The 24,077-nt window shown below is 42.8% G+C and overlaps 1 protein-coding gene across 1 annotated transcript; it reads left to right on the top strand.

The window, feature by feature from the left end:
* The first annotated feature begins 3,136 nt into the window (after positions 1–3,136).
* LOC106575486 (ephrin-A2) lies at positions 3,137–24,036 on the top strand. Its single transcript, XM_014152001.2, has 4 exons — positions 3,137–4,869; positions 21,107–21,399; positions 22,291–22,356; positions 23,899–24,036. The coding sequence occupies exons 1-4, from the start codon at positions 4,679–4,681 to the stop codon at positions 24,030–24,032; spliced, it is 684 nt and encodes a 227-aa protein (XP_014007476.1). The 5' UTR covers positions 3,137–4,678; the 3' UTR covers positions 24,033–24,036.
* The last annotated feature ends 41 nt before the right edge of the window (positions 24,037–24,077 follow it).

A 24,077-nucleotide genomic window follows, 5' to 3' on the forward strand; every position in this document is an offset into this window, starting at 1 on the left:
TATAGTATACATCACTGTATCCAGGAAAATAATATGGCACTAGGTGGAGCCATCTCTCGCTCTGACTTTGTCCCCACTGATACAGAGGTGACTTTACATTGTGATTATTTCTCTGACTGGCCCCACTGCTACAGAGGTGACTTTTTCACCAATTAGCTAGGATTAAAGGCATAGAAATAAAATGAATAGAACAGGCGAATCATTGACTTGACCTACCATTCTATTCATTCTATTTCTATGCATTTAATCCTATCTGATAACTGAAATCCAGATAGTTAACTTTAGAAAAACTGGGCCCTGGTGATTATCTTTGTGACATTGTCTTGTAATTTTACTCATAGGACATTGCTTTGGTGACAGTGCCTTCTGTTCAGTCCTCATGTCCCACTTATAACTGTAGGGGTCTGGTGGTGGTGATGAAATAATAGTAATTTCCCGCCCACACAGTTGCATTTTCTTCAATATACAGTACCAGTCAAAAGTTTGGACACACCTACTCATTCAAGGGTTTTTCTTTATTTTTACTATGTTCTACATTGTAGAATAGTAGTGAAGACATCACAACTATTAAATAACACATGGAATCATGTAGTAACCAAAAAAGTGTTAAACAAATCAATATATTTTATATTTGAGATTCTTCAAAGTAGCCAACCTTTGCCTTGATAACAGCTTTGCAAACTCTTGGCATTCTCTCAACCAGCTTCACCTGGAATGTTTTTCCAACAGTCTTGAAGGAGTTCCCACAAATGCTGAGCACTTGTTGGCTGATTTTCGTTCACTCTGTGGTCCAACTCATCCCAAACCATCTCAATTAGGTTGAGGTTGGGTGATAGTGTCAGGTCATCTTATGCAGCACTCCATCACTCTCCTTCTTGGTCAAATAGCCCTTACAGAGCTTGGAGGTGTGTTAGGTCATTGTCCTGTTGAAAAAGAAATGATAATCCCACTAAGCGCAAACAAGATGGGATGGCGTATCGCTGCAGAAGGCTATGGTAGCCATGCTGGTTAAGTGTGCCTTGAATTCTAAATAAATCACAGACAGTGTCACCAGCAAAGCACCATCACACCTCCTCCTCCATGCTTCATGGGGGGGAACCACACATGCGGAGATAATAAGTTCTTGACATTTTCCAGATTGACTGACCATGTCTTAAAGTAATGATGGACTGTCGTTTCTCTTTGCTTGTTTGAGCTGTTCTTGCCATAATATGGACTTGGTCTTTTACCAAATAGGGCTATCTTCTGTATACCATCCCTACCTTGTCACAACACAAGTGATTGCCTCAAATGCATTAAGGAAAGAAATTCCACAAATTAACTTTTAACAAGGCATACCTGTTAATTGAAACGCATTCCAGGTGACTACCTCATGAAGCTGGTTGAGAGAATGCCAAGAGTGTGCAAAGCTTTCATCAAGGCAAAGGGTGGCTACTTTGAAGAATCTCAAATGTTAAATATATTTTGATTTGTTTAACACTTTTTTGGTTACTACATGATTCCATGTGTTATTTCATAGTTTTGATGTCTCCACTATTATTCTACAATGTAGAAAATAGTACAAATAAAGAAAAACCCTGGAATGAGTAGGTGCGTCCATATATATTATAACTGCCCTTGTAAAAAAAAATTAAAAAAAAGATGTCATTATCCTGCATATGAAGCGGGCCAGAAACCGGAGGGTTGCCAATTCAGATCCCAGGGCTCATGGGGAATATCTGCCGGGAGTGAGCAGACAGCCGGAGGGCTGCTGGCAGTGGTCTCTATCCCATGTCCTACATACTGCCTTTGCGCCCTTGAGCAAGGCACTTAAGCTCACACAGCTCCAGGGTTGCTCAACCCTGTTCTGCTCGCGGGTTGGGTAGAGCATCTACAAGCTACTTCATCCACCTGCATGTGTGTTTAAACATGCACGCTCCAGACCGGCAGAGAGATGGAGAGGAGCGAGACAGAAGACTAGGAAGGAAGGGTAGAGGAGGGATGAGAGGTGTGTGTTTAAACATGCGTGCTCCAGACAGCCACCTTATGAATAATTCAGTCAGACAGTCAGACCACATGCAGCTGGGTCTGGGTTGTTTGGGTTAGGATGGTTAGTTTATTATACATTTAGGTTATGATGGTTAGAATGGCTAGTTTATTATTCATTTATTTAGGTTATGATGGTTAGAATGGTTTGTTTATTATTCATTTATTTAGGTTATGATGGTTAGAATGGTTTGTTTATTATTCATTTATTTAGGTTATGATGGTTAGAATGGTTAGTTTATAAAAATAGGTTAGGATGGTTACTTTATTCAAATCACATTTTTCTTGGTCACATACACATTTAGCGAATGTAGCAAAATGCTTGTTATTCATTCATTTAGATTACGATGGTTACAATGGTTAGTTTATTCATTTATTTAGGTTATGATGGTTAGAATGGTTAGTTTATTATTAATTTAGGTTATGATGGTCAGAATGGTTAGTTTATTATTAATTTATTTCGGTTATGGTTAGAATGGTTAGTTTATTATTCATTTATTTAGGTTATGATGGTTTGAATGGTTAGTTTATTATTCATTTATTTAGGTTATGATGGTTAGAATGGTTAGTTTATTATTCATTTATTTCGGTTATGATGGTTTATTACACAGAGCAGACCCAGTATGCTAGTAGATGTATTATTTTACAGCTGTATTTGGGTTATTGTGGTTATGATAGGGATATATATATATATATATATATATATATATATAGGTCTGTTCATACAGATAAGTATTTATTCTTACAATACTCTTAATACTTCGATTATATACATTCTTGCAGCACAGATGCGCTACAATGATAACTACATTATTCTGGAACAGTACAAATGTAGTAATACCTTAATTGTACAATAAAGGTGTAGTAATAACTTGATTACACGTTTTGTAAAGATGTAGTAACTGTATTGACAGTGATATTCTAACCTAACACTGTCAGTATTATCCTAACCCATGTTATGTATATGTGGATACATACAGTTTAATACAGCTGAACTAAGCGGCTTCAGAGCCGCGAGAGTAGTGAGTCAGACACTGTCCCCAGAGGTAAGAGACTGAGAGACTCCGCCAGCTCAGAGTGAGAGGGGGGGATGGGGAGAGGGAGGATGGGAGGGAGGGAGGAGGGAGAAAGAGGGAGGATGGGTAGAGAGAGGGAGAGAAGGAGGTGAAAACGAGCAGTGAGGAGATTCTGGCAGCAGCGGGGGCTGAGAATCAGATTCACCACGAGGAGTGTTGTCACCGTGAGAGACTGTTGGAAGGATCGCCACGTTATTCACTCTGTCGGTCTGTCTCTCTGCCAGTCTGTGTGTGTGTCTCTGCCAGTCTCTGTGTGTTGATCCGTAAAGAACATTGTGGAGTGTGGACCAAATCAGCAGAAAGAGACAGAAGAGGAACTTGAGACGGGAGGAGTGTGATAGCTGGTGATCTGTGATAAAAACGAGCAGTAATAACAGGACCCAACCAACCACTCTCACTGAGGAAACGATTAACCCGTCGTGGTTTATTGACCCAAACAGACATCTGACGAATATTCAAATGGACCTCCCTTTATGAAGGACCAGATAGAAACTGGTCAGTACCGAAACATCTTACCTTCAGCACCAAAACAGAATCTGTTACCGGAGTAACTGGTCAGTATCGAAACGGAATCTGTTAGTGGGGAAACTGGTCAGTACTGAAACATCTTACAGAGGAACCTTCAGCACCAAAACAGAATTTCTTACTGAAGAAACTGTTCAGCACTGGAACATATCTCACTGAAAAAAAATATTCAGTATGGAACATGTCCCACTGAAGAAACTGTTCAGTACCAAAACAACTCCCTGAGGAAACTGTTACGAACCCATAGATCTACTGAAGACAGTTCAGTCCCAGCGAGCTGAGGGGAGTCAGGATGTTCGGTTCCCAGACGACATTAAACCCAGATTGGATTTGGCTTCGCGTCTCTTTGTGGAGTGGAGGAGAGGAGTGGAGAGAAGAGGTTTCTATTTGTGCTGATAGTGTGTGATCGAAAGAGAGAGGACGACATCGTGAGATGGCTGATAATTCATCAACGCCAGTATTTATAGAAATACAGAAATATGTCAAATAATGTCTCATCACCGTAATCAATCATCAATGAACAGACAGTGGACTTAAGATAAAAGCGTGGATTCAGGAGAATGAAAGTCACTAGTTTGGATGTCATATTCAGGGGAGCACAAGTTGTACGATGGGAGGACAAGTCTCAGACCCTGGCAAGAACATAGACACTCCTCCTGTATTGATTGAGATTGAGTGATTTGCGCAACATGCAAGCGCAACAGGTTAGGTTTGAGCATGCTAGCGATTGGTTAGGGTAAGGTTAGCTTTAGGTATGCTAGCAAAGTGGTCAAGGTTCAGGATAAGGTTTGTAAACAAAAACACGCCAAAACAACACACCTGGATTCAAACCGCATTACAAAGTCCTGGATTCAAAGTCCTGCACACTACGACCTCTGCCACCCTGTTTCCACTAACAGGCTGGAACAATTGGAATGGACTGGGATCTTTGAATGTCCAGACACTGATTAACACTGTCCATGTGCTGGATATTCCAACTCAACTGTAAGCTAACATAATCAGCGAACACTACTGTGGAGGTGGATCTAACAAGTAGACTTCAAGTGGACACTATGATGTTGTGTGTAACTGGTTTGAGAAGTGTCAGGTGGACGGCCCGGCCTGGTCAGAGGAGTGTGTGTACGTGTGTGACGCAGGTGGTTCTGATGTGTCTGACCGTCCTGTCTTCCTGTTTGTCCGTCTGGGCTGAAGACCAGATCATCTTCGACCACCATGCTGTTTACTGGAACAGCACAAACCCCAGGTAGGATGATACAGTCTCTGTGTGTGTGTGTGTGTGTGTGTGTGTGTGTGTGTGTGTGTGTGTGTGGTGTGTGTGGATGCTATAATTGAGCTGAAAGCTCCTTTTGTCTCTGATAGACAATGAGGGCATCATGCCTCCCTCTTTCATTCTGCCTCCCTCTCTAGTTACAGAGTATAGCTGACACACACACACACACACACACACACACACACACACACACACACACACACACACACACACACACACACACACACACACACACACACACACACACACACACACACACACACACACACACACACACACAGTCAGACACAGACACTGCTGTGGTTAGCTGGGTCTCATTGACATGGTGCAGAGCAGCTTCGCTCTGTCAGTCTAATGAATTCTGACAGACTGGACAGCCTCCCTCTCCCTCCCTGCCTCCCCCTCCCTCCATCCCTTCTCTGTCTCTCTCTCAGGTACATATATAAACAGTGAAAGTGCTCCCTCTCTATCACGGTTGAATTACCACTAACCGGCTAACAGCCCCGTCTCCCCCTGCAACACACACACACACACACCGACGCTGCTGATTTAGTTCAGCTAACAGCTCTGTCTCTCCACAAGTGCTCAAATATTTAACAGGCAAGGAGGAAGACTCTCCTCTCTCTCCTCTCTTTTTCTCTCCGTCTCTTTCCTTCTTTTTTTCCCTCTCACTCTGCTCTTCCCCTCCTCCCTCTGTCAACGTGCTACATCAGACAACATGCTCTGTTTGTGCAATGCTATTGTTATATCGCTGAATTAATGTGTGATGGGAGGTTGATGGAAAAGTTTGTTTATACAGAAACAAATGAACAGGAGATGAGTTTCAAACCGCACGCGCACACGCATGCACGCACGCACGCACACACACACGCACGCCATCCCGATTCCTCCCCACCCCGTTTCCTCCAGATCCTGTTTCCTCCCCATCCCATTTCCTCCTGATCACATTTTCTCCTCATCCCGTTTCCTCCCTATCCTGTTTCCTCCTGGTCTGTTTTCTCCCCATCCCGTGTGCTCCCCATCACGTTTTCTCCTCTCTTCTGGGAGGCTTTGTGGCTATCTCCATCCGTTTCATGCTATGGGATGGATGTCCTCAGAGAGAGACTGAAAGGGGAAGATAGTGTGTGTGTCTGTGTGCGCAGAAAGGCCTACTCTCCTCTCAACTGTGTCAGACACACAGACTTAGCCATGTGCAGTCTCTCCTGTCCCCTGCGCCACATTCACATCCATGTATCTGTCTCGCCCTTGTCCCCCAACACACACACACACACACACACACACACACACACACACACACACACACACACACACACACACACACACACACACACACACACACACACACACACACACACACACACTTTCTCTACTGTCCCCTGTGGCATACACAGATATATCTTTCAGTTTGTTCTGACACACACATCTTTACTATACACCTACATGTAACAGCAAACCTCTGTGTGTTTGTGTGTGTGACTCTCTATCTTAATGTCTTCTCTGTTCGACATGAAACAGCCTCTGTCTGCCTGCCTCTCTCTCTCTGTCTGTCTTCCTTTTATTCCCACTATGACTGATGTACACCAGTTATGACAGACACTTCTAAACAACAGAAAAGAAACAGGAGACAAGACAACAAAAGCCCGTTAATGTCTCTGACCTGATTACAATACAATAATCAAAGCTTCTGTTATGTGTGTTTGTGTAAGCTCTCAGTACACCATTTTTACAGTGAGAGAGAGAGAGGGAGGGAGGGAGGGAGGGAGACAGAGATTGCAAGGAGAGAAGGAGAAGAGTTGTGAAGCGAAAGGTGGATGAGAGAAATTATGTGGAGAGAGACAGGAAGAGATGTTTTGCTGGTGTACACGATCTGTTTTCCACTTGGTTTAGCTTCACAGGTGATGTTAAACGTCTATAAAACATTTAAGGTCAGGACTCTGAACAACTTCCACTCTGCAAACTTTGTTATGAAATCTCTGTTTTTAGTGGCATGTGTGTGTGTTTGATATTACAATCACATCACTACTCATGATACATTTTAAAAGATGGAGGCACTTGTCTGAAATATCCCCTTATTCTTGATCTGATCTTCCCATTCTAAATCAACTAATATGGAACCTTAATGACTTTAAATAACATTTACCATTATGATAACATTGTGCCACCAGTAGAAGTATTAACACCAATGAGGGTAACGCCAATGTGTCACGTGTGCTCCCTCTCCGGCCCCTAGGTCACCAGGCTGCTCATTATGGCGCACACCTGTTACCATCGTTACGCGCACCAGGGCCTCATCAGACTCACCTGGACTCCATCACCTCCCTGATTACCTTCCCTATATATGTCACTCCCTTTGGTTCCTTCCCCAGGCATCATTGTTACTGTTCCAGTTCATGTCTGTGCATTGTTTGTGTTTCTTGTTTTTGTATTTAGTTGCATTTATGTATTTAAACACTCACTCCCTGAACTTGCTTCCCGACTCTCAGCGCACTCGTTACACAATGAGACAATTTAGGTTGAGGTTTTTCTGAAATGGAGGCCACGAATGCTGAAATCGAAGGTCATCAATCCTTTAAAAAGAATGTACTGAAGTGATATGATTAATCATTTTGCTCACAATGATATTTCCCTTCATTTAAATTCACTAACACCAAGTGGCACTTTGGATTGAGACACACCACATGATTAATGGAATCCTCAAATGTATGACACACTTAAAGAGTGTGTTTAGCTAATAATTTTATTTAATATAGACCCCTCCCTGATAACAGTTTGCCACTGGAGAGAATGCTCAAGGTCCTTGTATATCTTTCTAATCATTGATTTTCAAGGCGGCAACACCAATGACATAACACTGAGGGACACACATTATACTGGTAACTTCATAGCCTTCTTTGTTTTTATTGATCTATACAATACCTGATAGTAGATGTCAAAGATAGCAGATAGATACAAGATATCTGGTGTACTGCATTAGAAACACAATATACTAGAGATATTAGATGGAAACATTCAATATTACATAGAAACAGATAAGAGATGGAAAGAAGGTATTCGACGCAGATGCACGCCCACCCACACACACGACAATGAAATGACAGGAGTGAGAAAGGAAAGAAGTAGAGAAATAGACTATTAGAAAGGCGGGGACAGAGACAGAGGAGATAAAGAGATTACAGGAGGAGATACAGGAGGAGTGTGTGAGGTATGAGTTGTGGCGTACGGCTGTGGAGCTGCATACTCATAGTTTGATCACACACACTTCAAACGCACACTTCTGTCTTCTTTCCAGATCCCAGAACTGTGTGTCTTGGTGTGTGCGTGTTAGAGATGGTGCACTGTTCTAAACTGGGTCGGTCCTAAAAACTAGACTGCTGAGAAAGTGGTGGTGTAGCTACCTTCTAACATTACTAACAGCTTTATGCTGGGCTTCTTAAAGGGATAGTTCACCCAAATGATTAAATGCCTTATTAGTTTCCTTACCCTGAAAGCGGTCCTATGGACAAGGACAGACTGTAATCCATGCTTTGGGTGTGTTAACTCATGGTGACCAACCACTAACTTTAAGCATTAGTGTGTGTGTGTGTGTTTTGGAAAGGGATTGTGATAGCTTATTATTCTGAAGTTTTTCTTGCTGTCTACATCTGTGAGAGAAACACAGTTGGAGAGAAAATACTTGTCTGTCTGAGAGAGAGAGGTTTTCAGAGAGTGTGTGTGTGTGTGTGTGTGTGCCACAGCTGGTGAGGAAATGCTCCCAGCAACATCTCCTCATTGGTTCAGAGTTCAAAGGCTGTTTTCTCTCACACACACACACACACACACACACACACACACACACACACACACACACACACACACACACACACACACACACACACACACACACACACACACACACACACACACACACACTGCTGTCTTTATTAGTCTTGAGGAGGTGATGAGGCACAATTTCTCTCTCTCCCTCCTTCTTTTTCACTAATTCAGAGAGACTGCCTAGATGTATCATTCATGTTCTCTCTGCCATCCTCATTCAGGTGTGTGTGCGTGCATGCGTGCACTGTGCTATTTCGCAAATGTACTATTCAGCTTTAACATGTTTCAGCTGTGAAGAAGATTATCTCCTGTAATGCTTCCACATTCGTCTTTAAGCCTAGCTCTACCCCCCCCCCCCCACACACTAACCTCAGCTGTAACCCTGTGCTCTACAAATCATTTCTACTTTATATTTTTTTTACAGTCAGATGGATAAATAATGTATTAATGATCCATCTACACTACAAGAGTGTAAAATGATTTAGAAATATATGTTTTGTACATAGACATTGATAAAAGTGTTATTAGCCAAATGCTTTCTCTAAACTACCATCAAATCACTTAGACTTTCAAATGTATAGGCTGATAGGTTAATACTTTATTAATCCTCAAGACAACATTTCAGTAGCGAAAGCTGAGAGACATAAGAGGGTTAAAAGTAGAAATGTGTTAAATCATTTGAAGACAAAGAGAGGAAGTTTATACAGTGAGACAGAAAACTGGGTTAGAAAGGATGCTGGTTGTCTGGGTAGAGAATCCGCTATAGATGCTGGTTGTCTGGTTAGAAAATCCTCTATAGATGCTGGTTGTCTGGTTAGAGAATCCTCTACAGATGTTGGTTGTCTGGGTAGAGAATCCTCTATAGATGGTGGTTGTCTGGTTAGAGAATCCTCTATAGGTGGTGGTTGTCTGGTTAGAGAATCCTCTATAGATGCTGGTTGTCTGGTTAGAGAATCCTCTATAGGTGGTGGTTGTCTGGTTAGAGAATCCTCTATAGATACTGGTTGTCTGGTTAGAGAATCCTCTATAGATGTTGGTTGTCTGGGTAGAGAATCCTCTATAGATGCTGGTTGTCTGGTTAGAAAATCCTCTATAGATGCTGGTTGTCTGGTTAGAGAATCCTCTACAGATGTTGGTTGTCTGGGTAGAGAATCCTCTATAGATGGTGGTTGTCTGGTTAGAGAATCCTCTATAGGTGGTGGTTGTCTGGTTAGAGAATCCTCTATAGATGCTGGTTGTCTGGTTAGAGAATCCTCTATAGGTGGTGGTTTTCTGGTTAGAGAATCCTCTATAGGTGGTGGTTTTCTGGTTAGAGAATCCTCTATAGATACTGGTTGTCTGGGTAGAGAATCCTCTATAGATGTTGGTTGTCTGGGTAGAGAATCCTCTATAGATGGTGGTTGTCTGGGTAGAGAATCCTCTATAGATGGTGGTTGTCTGGTTAGAGAATTCTCTATAGGTGGTGGTTGTCTGGTTAGAGAATCCTCTATAGATGTTGGTTGTCTGGGTAGAGAATCCTCTATATATGGTGGTTGTCTGGTTAGAGAATCCTCTATAGATGCTGGTTGTCTGGGGAGAGAATCCTCTATAGATGCTGGTTGTCTGGGTAGAGAATCCTCTATAGATGCTGGTTGTCTGGTTAGAGAATCCTCTATAGATGGTGGTTGTCTGGTTAGAGAATCCTCTATAGATGCTGGTTGTCTGGGTAGAGAATCCTCTATAGGTGGTGGTTGTCTGGGTAGAGAATCCTCTATAGATGCTGGTTGTCTGGTTAGAGAATCCTCTATAGATGCTGGTTGTCTGGTTAGAGAATCCTCTATAGATGCTGGTTGTCTGGGTAGAGAGCCTCTATAGGTGGTGGTTGTCTGGGTAGAGAATCCTCTATAGGTGGTGGTTGTCTGGGTATAGAATCCTCTATAGATGCTGGTTGTCTGGGTAGAGAATTCTCTATAGGTGGTGGTTGTCTGGTTAGAGAATCCTCTATAGATGCTGGTTGTCTGGTTAGAGAATCCTCTATAGGTGGTGGTTGTCTGGTTAGAGAATCCTCTATAGATGCTGGTTGTCTGGGTAGAGAATCCTCTATAGTTGGTGGTTGTCTGGTTAGAGAATCCTCTATAGATGCTGGTTGTCTGGTTAGAGAATCCTCTATAGATGCTGGTTGTCTGGGTAGAGAATCCTCTATAGATGCTGGTTGTCTGGTAAAGGGTTGAGTTGGAGGTTGTCTTCTAAAGGGTTGGATTGGTGGTTGTCTGGTAAAGGGTTGGGTTGGTGGTTGTCTGGTAAAGGGTTGGGGTGGTGGTTTCTCTGGTAAAGGGTTGGGTTGGTGATTGTCTGGTAAAGGGTTGGATTGGTGGTTGTCTGGTAAAGGGTTGGGGTGGTGATTGTCTGGTAAAGGGTTGGGTTGGTGATTGTCTGGTAAAGGGTTGGGTTGGTGATTGTCTGGTAAAGGGTTGGGGTGGTGGTTGTCTGGTAAAGGGTTGGGGTGGTGGTTGTCTGGTAAAGGGTTGGGTTGGTGGTTGTCTGGTAAAGGGTTGGGTTGGGTTGGTGGTTGTCTGGTAAAGGGTTCGGTTGGGTTGGTGGTTGTCTGGTAAAGGGTTGGGTTGGTGGTTGTCTGGTAAAGGGTTCGGTTGGGTTGGTGGTTGTCTGGTAAAGGGTTGGGTTGGTGGTTGTCTGGTAAAGGGTTGGGTTGGGTTGGTGGTTGTCTGGTAAAGGGTTGGGTTGGTGGTTGTCTGGTAAAGGGTTGGGGTGGTGGTTGTCTGGTAAAGGGTTGGGTTGGTGGTTGTCTGGTAAAGGGTTGGGTTGGTGGTTGTCTGGTAAAGGGTTGGGTTGGGTTGGTGGTTGTCTGGTAAAGGGTTGGGGTGGTGGTTGTCTGGTAAAGGGTTGGGGTGGTGGTTGTCTGGTAAAGGGTTGGGGTGGTGGTTGTCTGGTAAAGGGTTGGGTTGGTGGTTGTCTGGTAAAGGGTTGGGTTGGGTTGGTGGTTGTCTGGTAAAGGGTTGGGTTGGGTTGGTGGTTGTCTGGTAAAGGGTTGGGGTGGTGATTGTCTGGTAAAGGGTTGGATTGGTGGTTGTCTGGTAAAGGGTTGGGGTGGTGGTTGTCTGGTAAAGGGTTGGGGTGGTGGTTGTCTGGTAAAGGGTTGGGTTGGGTTGGTGGTTGTCTGGTAAAGGGTTGGGTTGGGTTGGTGGTTGTCTGGTAAAGGGTTGGGTTGGTGGTTGTCTGGTAAAGGGTTGGGTTGGGTTGGTGGTTGTCTGGTAAAGGGTTGGGTTGGTGGTTGTCTGGTAAAGGGTTGGGTTGGGTTGGTGGTTGTCTGGTAAAGGGTTGGGTTGGTGGTTGTCTGGTAAAGGGTTGGGGTGGTGGTTGTCTGGTAAAGGGTTGGGTTGGGTTGGTGGTTGTCTGGTAAAGGGTTGGGTTGGTGGTTGTCTGGTAAAGGGTTGGGTTGGTGGTTGTCTGGTAAAGGGTTGGGGTGGTGGTTGTCTGGTAAAGGGTTGGGGTGGTGGTTGTCTGGTAAAGGGTTGGGTTGGTGGTTGTCTGGTAAAGGGTTGGGGTGGTGGTGGTCTGGTAAAGGGTTGGGGTGGTGGTTGTCTGGTAAAGGGTTGGGTTGGTGGTTGTCTGGTAAAGGGTTGGGGTGGTGGTTGTCTGGTAAAGGGTTGGGTTGGTGGTTGTCTGGTAAAGGGTTGGGTTGGTGGTTGTCTGGTAAAGGGTTGGGTTGGGTTGGTGGTTGTCTGGTAAAGGGTTGGGTTGGTGGTTGTCTGGTAAAGGGTTGGGTTGGGTTGGTGGTTGTCTGGTAAAGGGTTGGGTTGGTGGTTGTCTGGTAAAGGGTTGGGTTGGGGTGGTGGTTGTCTGGTAAAGGGTTGGGGTGGTGGTTGTCTAGTAAAGGGTTGGGTTGGTGGTTGTCTGGTAAAGGGTTGGGGTGGTGGTTGTCTGGTAAAGGGTTGGGGTGGTGGTTGTCTGGTAAAGGGTTGGGTTGGTGGTTGTCTGGTAAAGGGTTGGGTTGGTGGTTGTCTGGTAAAGGGTTGGGTTGGGTTGGTGGTTGTCTGGTAAAGGGTTGGGTTGGGTTGGTGGTTGTCTGGTAAAGGGTTGGGGTGGTGGTTGTCTAGTAAAGGGTTGGGTTGGTGGTTGTCTGGTAAAGGGTTCGGTTGGGTTGGTGGTTGTCTGGTAAAGGGTTGGGTTGGTGGTTGTCTGGTAAAGGGTTGGGTTGGGTTGGTGGTTGTCTGGTAAAGGGTTGGGGGCAGAAGGGGGTTACGGTTGTTTGTTTTCTGGTAAAGTGCTTACGGGGCATGTCAGTGTTTAGAGTTATTAATAAAACAGAAATTATATTATTGATCAAAGATGTGGCAAACTGCCTGCAGATATAACCTCATTTTGATATGGATGTGTGTGTGTGTGTGTGTGTGTTCGATATGGATTTAGTGAAGAGCCTCTAAGTGTTTTCCAGCTTTGAGTGATTAAGTCAGGCTACTACAGTAGACACATAAGGATGGGTGGGTGAAGAGAGGGATGGAGGGAGAGAGAGAGAGGGGTGGGGCAGGAATGAGGGGAAAACTGTTATGTTTATGTCAGTTGGTTAATCAGTTAGTTAGTCGTCAGTCAATCAGACAAATGTGAAGCATCTACTGTGAGATTCAATTATACAATTTCATCAGAATCACTGGAGCAGTTACATACTTTTAGTCAATTTATTTCAATAAGCTTCCCCAACCCACTCATACCCGGGAGGGGTAGTACCGTACAAAACTAGTCCCGGAGAGGAGAGGAGAGGAGAGAGGGATATGAGAGGAGAGTGTAGAGGGATATGAGAGGAGAGGAGAGAGGGATATGAGAGGAGAGTGTAGAGGGATATGAGAGGTGAGTGTAGAGGGATATGAGAGGAGAGTGTAGAGGGATATGAGAGGAGAGTGCAGAGGGATATGAGAGGAGAGTGCAGAGGGATATGAGAGGAGAAAGCAGAGGGATATGAGAGGAGAGTGTAGAGGGATATGAGAGGAGAGAAGTGGTGGATGAGAGAAGAAAGTTGAGAAAGTTGCTGAAGGTCATCTGAGAGCCTCGGGGTAGGACCAATCAAAAGACAAATCTGTCAGCCAATGAAATCTGTCAGCCAATCAAAGCCCAGTCCTGTATCATATTCTTCAATCGGCAAACCCCCCCCCAACCCCCCCGCAGGGAAATGCAAGTAAGTGAACTGTTTCAAACAGAGAGAACTAACCTTCATCAGCCTGCTTTATCTGGAAGTTTAACCTACACAACTATTAATATGCCACTCTAACACTGGGAGGAGAGGAGCGATCACGGGCTTTGATATGGTAATGAGAGGGTTTACACACACACACATACACACACACAGCCTGAGTGCGATGGGGCTGTTTACATAAGGGCCTGCCCTGGGACGAGTGAGAGCTGTCATCCTGCCAGAAAGAGAGAGAAAGAGAGAGGGGGGGTGAGAGGGAGAGAGAGAGCAAACAGCCTGTTTGATCTTTTTACTGAGGGATGGAGTGAGAGATGGTGAAAAGGAACTGTTTAGAGAAGAGGAAGGACAACTGGTAAGAAAAAGAAAACAGAAGATGGAGAAATGAGAAAGAGATGGAGGGTAGAGAAGGAGATGGAGGGAAAGTGGAGAGGGTCATGGTAGGAGAAAGGGAATGGTAAGACCTAAAGGAAAAGGAGGGGAAGGCAAGAATAGAGAGAAGGGGGGATAAAGGATATGGATTCCCCTGTTTCCCTCAGTTCAATGTGTCCTCTTTCAGGCTCTTAATCTACATTAACACACACACACACACGCTGCCTTCATGTACGCACTCAGTGCTTAAAATAAAGTTTAGTGTGTGTGTGTGTGTGGGTGGGTGTGCGACTGTGTGTGTGTGACTGTGTGTGTGTGTGTGTGTGTGTGTGTATGTGTATGAGGGGGTTGTAACCAAGGTCAAAACCACTTAAGTGTCTGTCTTATGTAACTCCCCCCCCCCCAGTCCAAATATTCCCCCGCTATGTCTGTGTCTGAGCTGCATACTAAGGTGGACACACACACAGACACACACTCTCTTTAAAGCGAAAGGGTGTGTATCGATTTAGCATGGTGTGCAGATTCCCACCACAACCCCTATACAAGGATTAAAATGAGAGTGCCAGAGGAACACACACACATTGCTTCTTAACGACACAACCTCTCCTAGCTACTCCTGTATCAGATAGTTGAGGGGTATCTCTCTTCCTCCCCCGTATCCCCCTTCCTCCTCTTTCCTCTCTTTCATCTCGCCATTAGGCCCACAGGCTAAGGAGGTGTGTCTTTGTGAGGGTGTGTTTCTTTGTGTGTGTGTATTTTTGTGTGTGTGTGTGTGTGTGTGTGTGTGTGTGTGTGTGTGTGTGTGTGTGTGTGTGTGTGTGTGTGTGTGTGTGTGTGTGTGTTTAAAGGAAGAGAAACAGCAGAGCTTGCAGTAGTTAATTAATACACATCAAAAGGACCATTAAATATGAAACAGCTACACAGCACAGCCAACAGCAGCAACAGTTTGGCTGACCTGAATAATTCACACAAGAGCTTACCCTGTGTGTGTGTGTGTGTGTGTGTGTGTGTGTGTGTGTGTGTGTGTGTGTGTGTGTGTGTGTGTGTGTGTGTGTGTGTGTTGTTAACTTACAGAAGGGTGTGTCTGTGTGTGTGTGTGTGTGTGTTGTTAACTTACAGAAGGGTGTATCTGTTGTTAACTTACAGAAGGATGTGTGTGTGTGTGTGTGTGTGTGTGTGTGTGTGTGTGTGTTAAATGTGAATTATTCAGAATATAGCTTACCCTTCTGCCCAACACTCTACTTTGTTAACAAGAAAAATATTTATACGCTTTTAGTCTCCTTACCGTTACATATCTATTTATAATTAGTGCTGTCAATATCTCTATCAATCATGTTACTACAGTTGAAGTAGGAGGTTTACAGACACCTTAGCCAAATATATTTAAACTCAGTTTTTCACAATTCCTGACATTGAATCTTAGTAAAAATTCCCTGTCTTATGCCAGTTAGGATCACCACTTTATTTTAAGAATGTGAAATATCAGAATAATAGTAGAGAGAATGATTTATTTCAGCTTTTATTTCTTTCATCACATTCACAGTGGGTCAGAAGTTTACATACACTCAATTAGTATTTGGTAGCATTGACTTTAAATTGTTTAACTTGGGTCAAACGTTTCGGGTAGCCTTCCACAAGCTTCCCACAATAAGTTGGTTGAATTTTGGCCCATTCCTCCTGACAGAGCTGGTGTAACTGTGTCAGGTTTGTAAGCCTCGCACACACTTTTTCAGTTCTGCCCACAAATTTCTATGGGATTGTGATGGCCACTCCAATACCTTGACTTTGTTGTCCTTAAGCCATTTTGCCACAACTTTGGAAGTATGCTTGGGGTCATTGTCCATTTGGAAGACCCATTTGCGACCAAGCTTTAACTTCCTGACTGATGTTTTGAGATGCTGCTTCAATATATCCACCTAATTTTCCTCCCTCATGATGTCATCTATTTTGTGAAGTGCACCAGTCCCTCCTGCAGCAAAGCACCGCCACAACATGATGCTGCCACCCCAGTGCTTCACGGTTGGGATGGTGTTCTTTCCTCCAAACATATTGATGGTCATTATGGCCAAACAGTTCTCCAAAAAGTACAATCTTTGTCCCCATGTGCAGTTGCAAACAGTAGTTTGGCTTTTTAATGGTGGTTTTGGAGCAGTGGCTTCTTCCTTGCTGAGCGGCCTTTCAGGTTATGTCGATTTATGACTTGTTTTACTGTGGATATAGATACATTTGTACCTGTTTCCTCCAGCATCTTCACAAGGTCCTTTGCTGTTGTTCTGGGATTGATTTGCACTTTTCGTACCAAAGTACGTTTATCTCTAGGAGACAGAAAGTGTCTCCTTCCTGAGCGGTATGACGACTGTGTGGTCCCATGGTGTTTGTACTTGCGTGTTATTGTTTGTACAAATGAACGTGGTACCTTCAAGCATTTGGAAATTGCTCCCAAGGATGAACCAGACTTGTGGAGGTCTACAATTTCTTTTCTGGAGTCTTGGCTGATTTCTTTTGATTTTCCCATGATGTCAAGCAAAGAGGCACTGAGTTTGAAGGTAGGCCTTGAAATACATCCACAGGTAGACCTCCAATTGACTCAAATGATGTCAATTAGCCTATCAGAAGCTTCTAAAGCCGTGACATAATTTTCAGGAATTTTCCAAGACGTTTAAAGGCACAGTGTATGTAAACTTCTGACCCACTGGAATTGTGATACAGCGAATTATAAGTGAAATAATCTGTCTGTAAACAATTGTTGGAAAAATGACACGTGGCATGCACAAAGTAGATGTCCTAACCGACATGCCAAAACTATAGTTTGTTAACAAGAAATGTGTGGAGTGGTTGAAAAACAAGTTTTAATGACTCCAACCTAAGTGTATGTAAACTTCTGACTTCAACTGTATCTCTATTAGTGCTGTCAATATCTCTATCAATCATGTTACTATCTCGATTAGTGCTGTCAATATCTCTATCAATCATTTTACTATCTCACGTAGTGCTGTCAATATCTCTGTCAATCATGTTACTATCTCAATTGGTGCTATCAATATCTCTATCAATCATGTTACTAACTCAATCAGTCCTGTTACTATCTCAAATCAGTCCTGTTACTATCAATCATGTTAAAATCTCTATTAGTGCTGTCAATATCTCTATCAATCATGTTACTTATCCAATCATCCCTGATATAGCTCAGTCAGTCCTGTTACATCTCAGTCAGTCCTGTTACTATCTCTATAACCCCTGTTACTATCTCCGTCGTCCTGTTTCTATCTCTATCAGCCCTGTTATATCTCAATCAGTCCTGTTACTATCAGTCATGTTACTATCTATCAATTGTGTTACAAGTCAGCCATGTTACTATCTCCATTGGTGCTATCAATATCTCTATCAATCATGTTACTAACTCAATCAGTCCTGTTACTATCAATCATGTTACAATCTCTATTAGTGTTGTCAATATCTCTATCAATCATGTTACTTATCCAATCATCCCTGTTATAGCTCAGTCAGTCCTGTTACTATCTCAGTCAATCCTGTTACCATCTCTATCAGTCCTGTTACCATCTCAATCAGTCCTGTTACCATCTCAATCAGTCCTGTTACCATCTCAGTCAGTCCTGTTACCATCTCAGTCAGTCCTGTTACCATCTCAGTCAGTCCTGTTACCATCTCAATCAGTCCTGTTACCATCTCAGTCAGTCCTGTTACCATCTCAGTCAGTCCTGTTACCATCTCAGTCAGTCCTGTTACCATCTCAGTCAGTCCTGTTACCATCTCAGTCAGTCCTGTTACCATCTCAGTCAGTCCTGATACCATCTCAGTCAGTCCTGATACCATCTCAGTCAGTCCTGTTACTATCTCTATCAACCCTGTTACTATCTCTATCAGCACCGTTACTAGCTCTATCAACCCTGTTACTATCTCAGTCAATCCTGTTACCATCTCAGTCAGTCCTGTTACTATCACAGTCAGTCCTGATACCATCTCAGTCAGTCCTGTTACTATCTCTATCAACCCTGTTACTATCTCTATCAGCCCTGTTACTATCTCTATCAACCCTGTTACTATCTCTATCAGCCCTGTTACTATCTCTATCAGCCCTGTTACTATCTCAGGCAGTCCTGTTACTATCTCAGTCAATCCTGTTTCTATCTCAATCAGTCCTGTTACTATATCAGTCCTGTTACTATATCAGTCAGTCCTGTTTCTATCTCAATCAGTCCTGTTACCATATCAGTCCTGTTACTATCTCAATCAGTCCTGTTACTATATCAGTCCTGTTAATATATCAGTCAGTCCTGTTTCTATCTCAATCAGTCCTGTTACTATATCAGTCCTGTTACTATAGTCAATCAGTCCTGTTACTATCTCAATCAGAACTGTTAGGCTACTCTCTCTAACTCACCCCCAATATTGGGTATGTAACAGAATATACTTAGGCCGGGATTCAATCCGTTCGCACATTGAAACACGCTTGGCACTTAAAGGTAATTTCCGATTGAACAATGTGGGAACATTGCCTGTAATGCACAATTGAATTGAATCCAGCCCTTATTCAGATTACTTTTACATCTCCACCAGTGAATAGCTCGCAATGCCAAGAACATAAATGGTAGTAAATTAACAAAATAAAAATAGGATTATTTGAAACCCCATGAGGCTAGAGAGTTGCATTTTTTGACCAGCCAGCTATGTGTGTAGATCTTCCCATTTTACTATTGGTTTTCATTCTCAGGGTTGAAAAGGGAAAGAGTGGAACAGCGCTGCTACACTATGGGCGTCGCTTGATGTCTGTGTGTGTTTCATGAGCGGATGCCTATTTCTAGATCGGTGGGGGGCAAGGTTTGGCCACTGGAGGAGAAAAGCTGTGTTTCTGTTTTCGAGAAGAAATCCTCACAACCTAAACACTTCACACAGTGTTTGAACCATGTTGTTGTGTTGCGGTCTAGGTTCCACCATGACTACAAGGTTGCGGTCAATATAAATGACTACCTCGACACACAATGAAGCACACACACAATGGAGCACACACACACAACGAAGCACACCCACACGGGTCTTTCTATAAACTAGGGTACCAGTGAGGATTTCTTATACTGGACAACTTCTTAACAAGTCATTGATAATAATCTGCCAATTTTTGTTCATGTTATTACATTAAGATACAGTATAAGGGGGATCATACACTACATGCCAAGAGTGTGCAAAGCTGTCATCAAGGCAAAGGTTGGCTACTTTGAAGAATCTAAAATCTATTTTGATTCGTTTAACACTTTTTGGGTTACTACATGATTCCATGTGTGTTGTTTCATAGTTTTGATATCCTCACTATTATTCTACAATGTAGAAAATAGTATAAATAAAGACAAACCCTTGAATGAGTAGGTGTCCAAACCTTTGACTGGTACTGTATGTCCAGAATATTTTGGTGTCTCATTCCTGAGTCTAGCTGTGCGCAATTGTGTAAAATAGACTATTGCGCAACACCCAACACTCTTCCTATTAATTATTCTGGATATAATGACGACAAATTACATAGCCTAGTGGGCTTATTCACAACATGATCTGGTAATGAAATAACATGACAAATCCATTTTATTTTCCATGTTACACCTGCCATTTTAAACAACAAGGGGCTTGAAGTAGCCCACTAGAACATGAATTTGGAGCTCAGAAATTCAAGTATTAGAATATGCCTACCTTGCGTTGAAAATCTGACATTTCCTCAATTTGGTGCTTGAAAATTCCTTCTAATTATTGTTGCCAATTTATAAGTTCTCCTGCTCCCATATAATTATCTGTGATTTCATTTTTGATCATTTTTTGCCACTTTCATTTGTTTCCTGACGCAACTATGTTGCCATAAAATCACGTGCGGTTGTTATGAGGTCGACAACATCTAATGAAAAATCGCCATGCATACATCCAATCTATTTAGTCAGGCAATGTCCACATTATTCTCACATATTTTAATACGTAATAATAATAATTAGAATATCAAGGCCTAAAAAAAGCATTTTTCTTAAAGTGGTAATGACCTACTTTTTCTTTTGCACTTTTTGAATGCTTTTTGGGTGGATGGGGGTTCTATATTAGGCCCTACATGTACAATTATATCAATTATACAATTGTTTAACATTGTTGAGATCCTTGAAAAGGTCAATAGAGTGCTTGAAAGCGTCCCTGAACAGCCTTGAATTTGATTTGCCAGTGTCTGTATGAACCCTACTTAAAGGATTATAGTCCTAGTCCTGTGTTGTTGTATAGGAGGAGTAATGGGCTAATTTAAATATATTCCCTTTTATTCCTCTAGGTACACATGTGGAACTGCATGAAAATAATTTGTATCTTGTTTCAAACCATTTAGAAATGTTTTGCCCAATGTCACACTGGCCTCATTATTAAATAGGAAGACCCACATACATTTTCAGCAGAAAGTAGAGTTGTGCCAATGCGTTTGTATCTTTGTGTAATGTGTGTGTGTGTGTGTGTGTGTGTGTGTGTGTGTGTATCCGCTTGGTCACGGTGGTTGAGCACTCTGATTAATGCTTACAGACAGACAACAGATGGGGGAGAGAGGGGAGATATGAGGGGAGAGAGGATATAGATGGTGGAGGACAGGGAGTTGGAGAGAGATATGAGGAGTGGGAGAGAGATATGAGGAGTGGGAGAGAGGGAGAAACAGAAGCAAGGAGAGAAAGAGAGAGAGACAGAGAGAGAGAGAGAGAGAGAGAGAGACAGAGAGAGCTAGATGGAAAGAGAAAGCAGTGTAAATCCATCCTAACCCTGTGGTTTTGTTGTGGTTGTGTTGTGGCAGTGTTTTAACCATGTTGTTGTGTTGCGGTCTAGGTTCCACCATGACTACAGGGTTGCGGTCAATATAAATGACTACCTCGACATCTACTGTCCATTCTACACCAATGGCCCTCCGGCTCACGGTCGAATGGAACGCTATATCCTGTTCATGGTCAACCATGAGGGGTACACTTCCTGTCAACACAGGATGAGGGGGTTCAAACGCTGGGAGTGCAACCGTCCTACCGGTCCTGACGGTCCCCTGCGCTTCTCAGAAAAGTTCCAGCTGTTTACGCCTTTCTCCCTAGGCTTCGAGTTCAGGCCAGGACATGAATACTACTATATCTGTGCGTAATATGTCATACCACTACAATATAACTAATATGTGAGCAATATTTTGTACTACAGTACTACTACTATAAATGTGAGTAATATCTTGTACTACTACAGTACTACCACTATAAATAGGAGAAATATGTCATTCTACTGCAGTACTACCACTATAAATGTGAGTAATATCTTGTACTACTACAGTACTACCACTATAAATGTGAGTAATATATTGTACTACTACAGTACTACTACTATAAATGTGAGTAATATCTTGTACTACTACAGTACTACTACAACAAATGTGAGTAATATCTTGTACTACTACAGTACTACTACTATAAATGTGAGAAATATGTCGTACTACTGCAGTACAACAACAACATATTATGGGGTGAGTCGAAACTTCCATTTAAGTCGAATTTGACATGAATGCATGACGAAGTACAATTTTTTACTTCAATGTAATTTAGGATTTACTCCTCTTACTGCTACAGTACAACTACTAGTATATGTATTACTACTGCTATGAGGAGAGAGAGAAGAGGAGGAACACGAGAAAGGTAGAGGGAGGGAGGGCAGAGGAAGGGTCATGGTTATTTCCTCTGAGCAGCAGATTTTTATGATGTTGCTCTGAGGTCAGACTTGGCTCTTCTTATCCTCTCACTGTGTGTGTGTGTGTGTGTGTGTGTGTGTGTGTGTGTGTGTGTGTGTGTGTGTGTGTGTGTGTGTGTGTGTGTGTGTGTGTGTGTGTGTGTTTGTGTGTCTCCCTTTCAACCTCATGGACACCAGATGTAGTGGGATCACCCAGGTCTAACCTGGACCCCATTCACAGTGGCGTAACCGACATAGCAAACTACAAACTATCTCCATCTCATTTTCTTTCCCTCCCTCTTTCTCTCTGTCAGCGTCTCCTCATCCCAACCATGTAGGGAGGCCGTGTCTGAGACTGAAGGTGTATGTCAGACCCCCAGGTAAGTCACGCTCTAACCACACACACACACACACACACATACACACACAAACACACATAGAGAGAAGACAGGACAATAGAAAGACAGACAGAAATCCTCTCCTTCAAGTTCCTAATAGAGACATGACTCCTCTCCTTTAAATGTAGTTTCTAATAGAGACATAACTCCTCTCCTTTAAATGTAGTTCCTAATAGAGACATAACTCCTCTCCTTTAAATGTAGGTCCTAAGAGACATGACTCCTCTCCTTTAAATGTAGTTCCTAATAGAGACGTGACTCCTCTCCTTTAAATGTAGTTCCTAATAGAGACACGACTCCTCTCCATTCAATTTAGTTCCTAATAGAGACACGACTCCTCTCCTTTAAATGTAGTTCCAAATAGAGACATGACTCCTCTCCTTTAAATGTAGTTCCAAATAGAGACATGACTCCTCTCCTTTAAATGTAGTTCCTAATAGAGACGACTCCTCTCCTTTAAATGTAGTTCCAAATAGAGACGACTCCTCTCCTTTAAATGTAGTTCCAAATAGAGACATGACTCCTCTCCTTTAAATGTAGTTCCTAATAGAGACATGACTCCTCTCCTTTAACGTAGTTTCTAATAGAGACATGACTCTTCTCCTTTAAATGTAGTTCCTAATAGAGACATAACTCCTCTCCTTTAATGTAGTTTCTAATAGACTTGACTCCTCTCCTTTAAATGTAGTTCCTAAAAGAGACATAACTCCTCTCCTTTAATGTAGTTTCTAATAGAGACATGACTCCTCTCCTTTAAATGTAGTTCCTAATAGAGACATGACTCCTCTCCTTTAACGTAGTTTCTAATAGAGACATGACTCCTCTCCTTTAAATGTAGTTCCAAATAGAGACGACTCCTCTCCTTTAATGTAGTTTCTAATAGAGACATAACTCCTCTCCTTTAAATGTAGTTCCTAATAGAGACATAACTCCTCTCCTTTAATGTAGTTTCTAATAGAGACATGACTCCTCTCCTCTGTAATTACAATTTTTTTCTGACTCTGACATAGAAACCACATCTTCTTCTAAATACTTTCTACAATTATCACTGTGACTGTGTGTGTGTGTGTGTGTGTGTGTGTGTGTGTGTAACTGTATTAAACTGTAATTAGGTTGCTTAAACCCCCTGCTGAGGTCTTGGCGACATTAGTCTCCTCTCTCTCCTCTTACACGCTTTCTCTCATTCTCTTTCTCTCTTGCTGTGTCTGGAACTCCAACACTTTCTTCTTATTATTCCTGTTATTTTCTGTCTATTTTAGTCCTTTTCTCTCCATTCTGTTGTTCTCTCTCTCCAATCAGTTGGTTGTTTAGATTTCTTTCACTCTACTTTCAAATGCTTCTATCATTTTCTCTCCGCTTTCAGATAGTTCTGGCCTTCTCTTTCTCTCTGTTCTATTCTGTCCCATCTCTCCTTTCAGATGTTTTCTGTCCTCTCTGTTCTGTCATTTTCTTTCTCTCTGTCTGTTCAGACTTCAGTGTTTTCGCTCTCTGTTGAGTCATGCTGTCATTCTCTGTCTGTTCCAGGCAGTTCAGGGTTTGACTCTCCAGAGCCCTTTCTGACTGATGGAGCTGCAGACTGGAGCCCAGAGTCCCTGCTAGCCCCAGCCCTAATACCCAGCCTGGCCACACTGCTACTGTGCTTCCTCTCATCGCTGTGACCCCCCCCCCTCCACTGGCGCAACACCTAGACCAGAGTCTTTGCT

Source organism: Salmo salar, chromosome ssa16 (assembly GCF_905237065.1).
Source record: "Salmo salar chromosome ssa16, Ssal_v3.1, whole genome shotgun sequence".
Lineage (NCBI taxonomy): Eukaryota > Metazoa > Chordata > Actinopteri > Salmoniformes > Salmonidae > Salmo > Salmo salar.

Bases quoted from the DNA above. Each gene is read 5' to 3' on its own strand.
- LOC106575486 (XM_014152001.2), top strand. From the start codon at position 4,679: ATGATGTTGTGTGTAACTGGTTTGAGAAGTGTCAGGTGGACGGCCCGG. The intron at 4,870-21,106 runs GTAGGATGATAC...GTTGCGGTCTAG, and splicing joins TGGAACAGCACAAACCCCAG to GTTCCACCATGACTACAGGG. The intron at 21,400-22,290 runs GTGCGTAATATG...TCTCTCTGTCAG, and splicing joins ACATGAATACTACTATATCT to CGTCTCCTCATCCCAACCAT.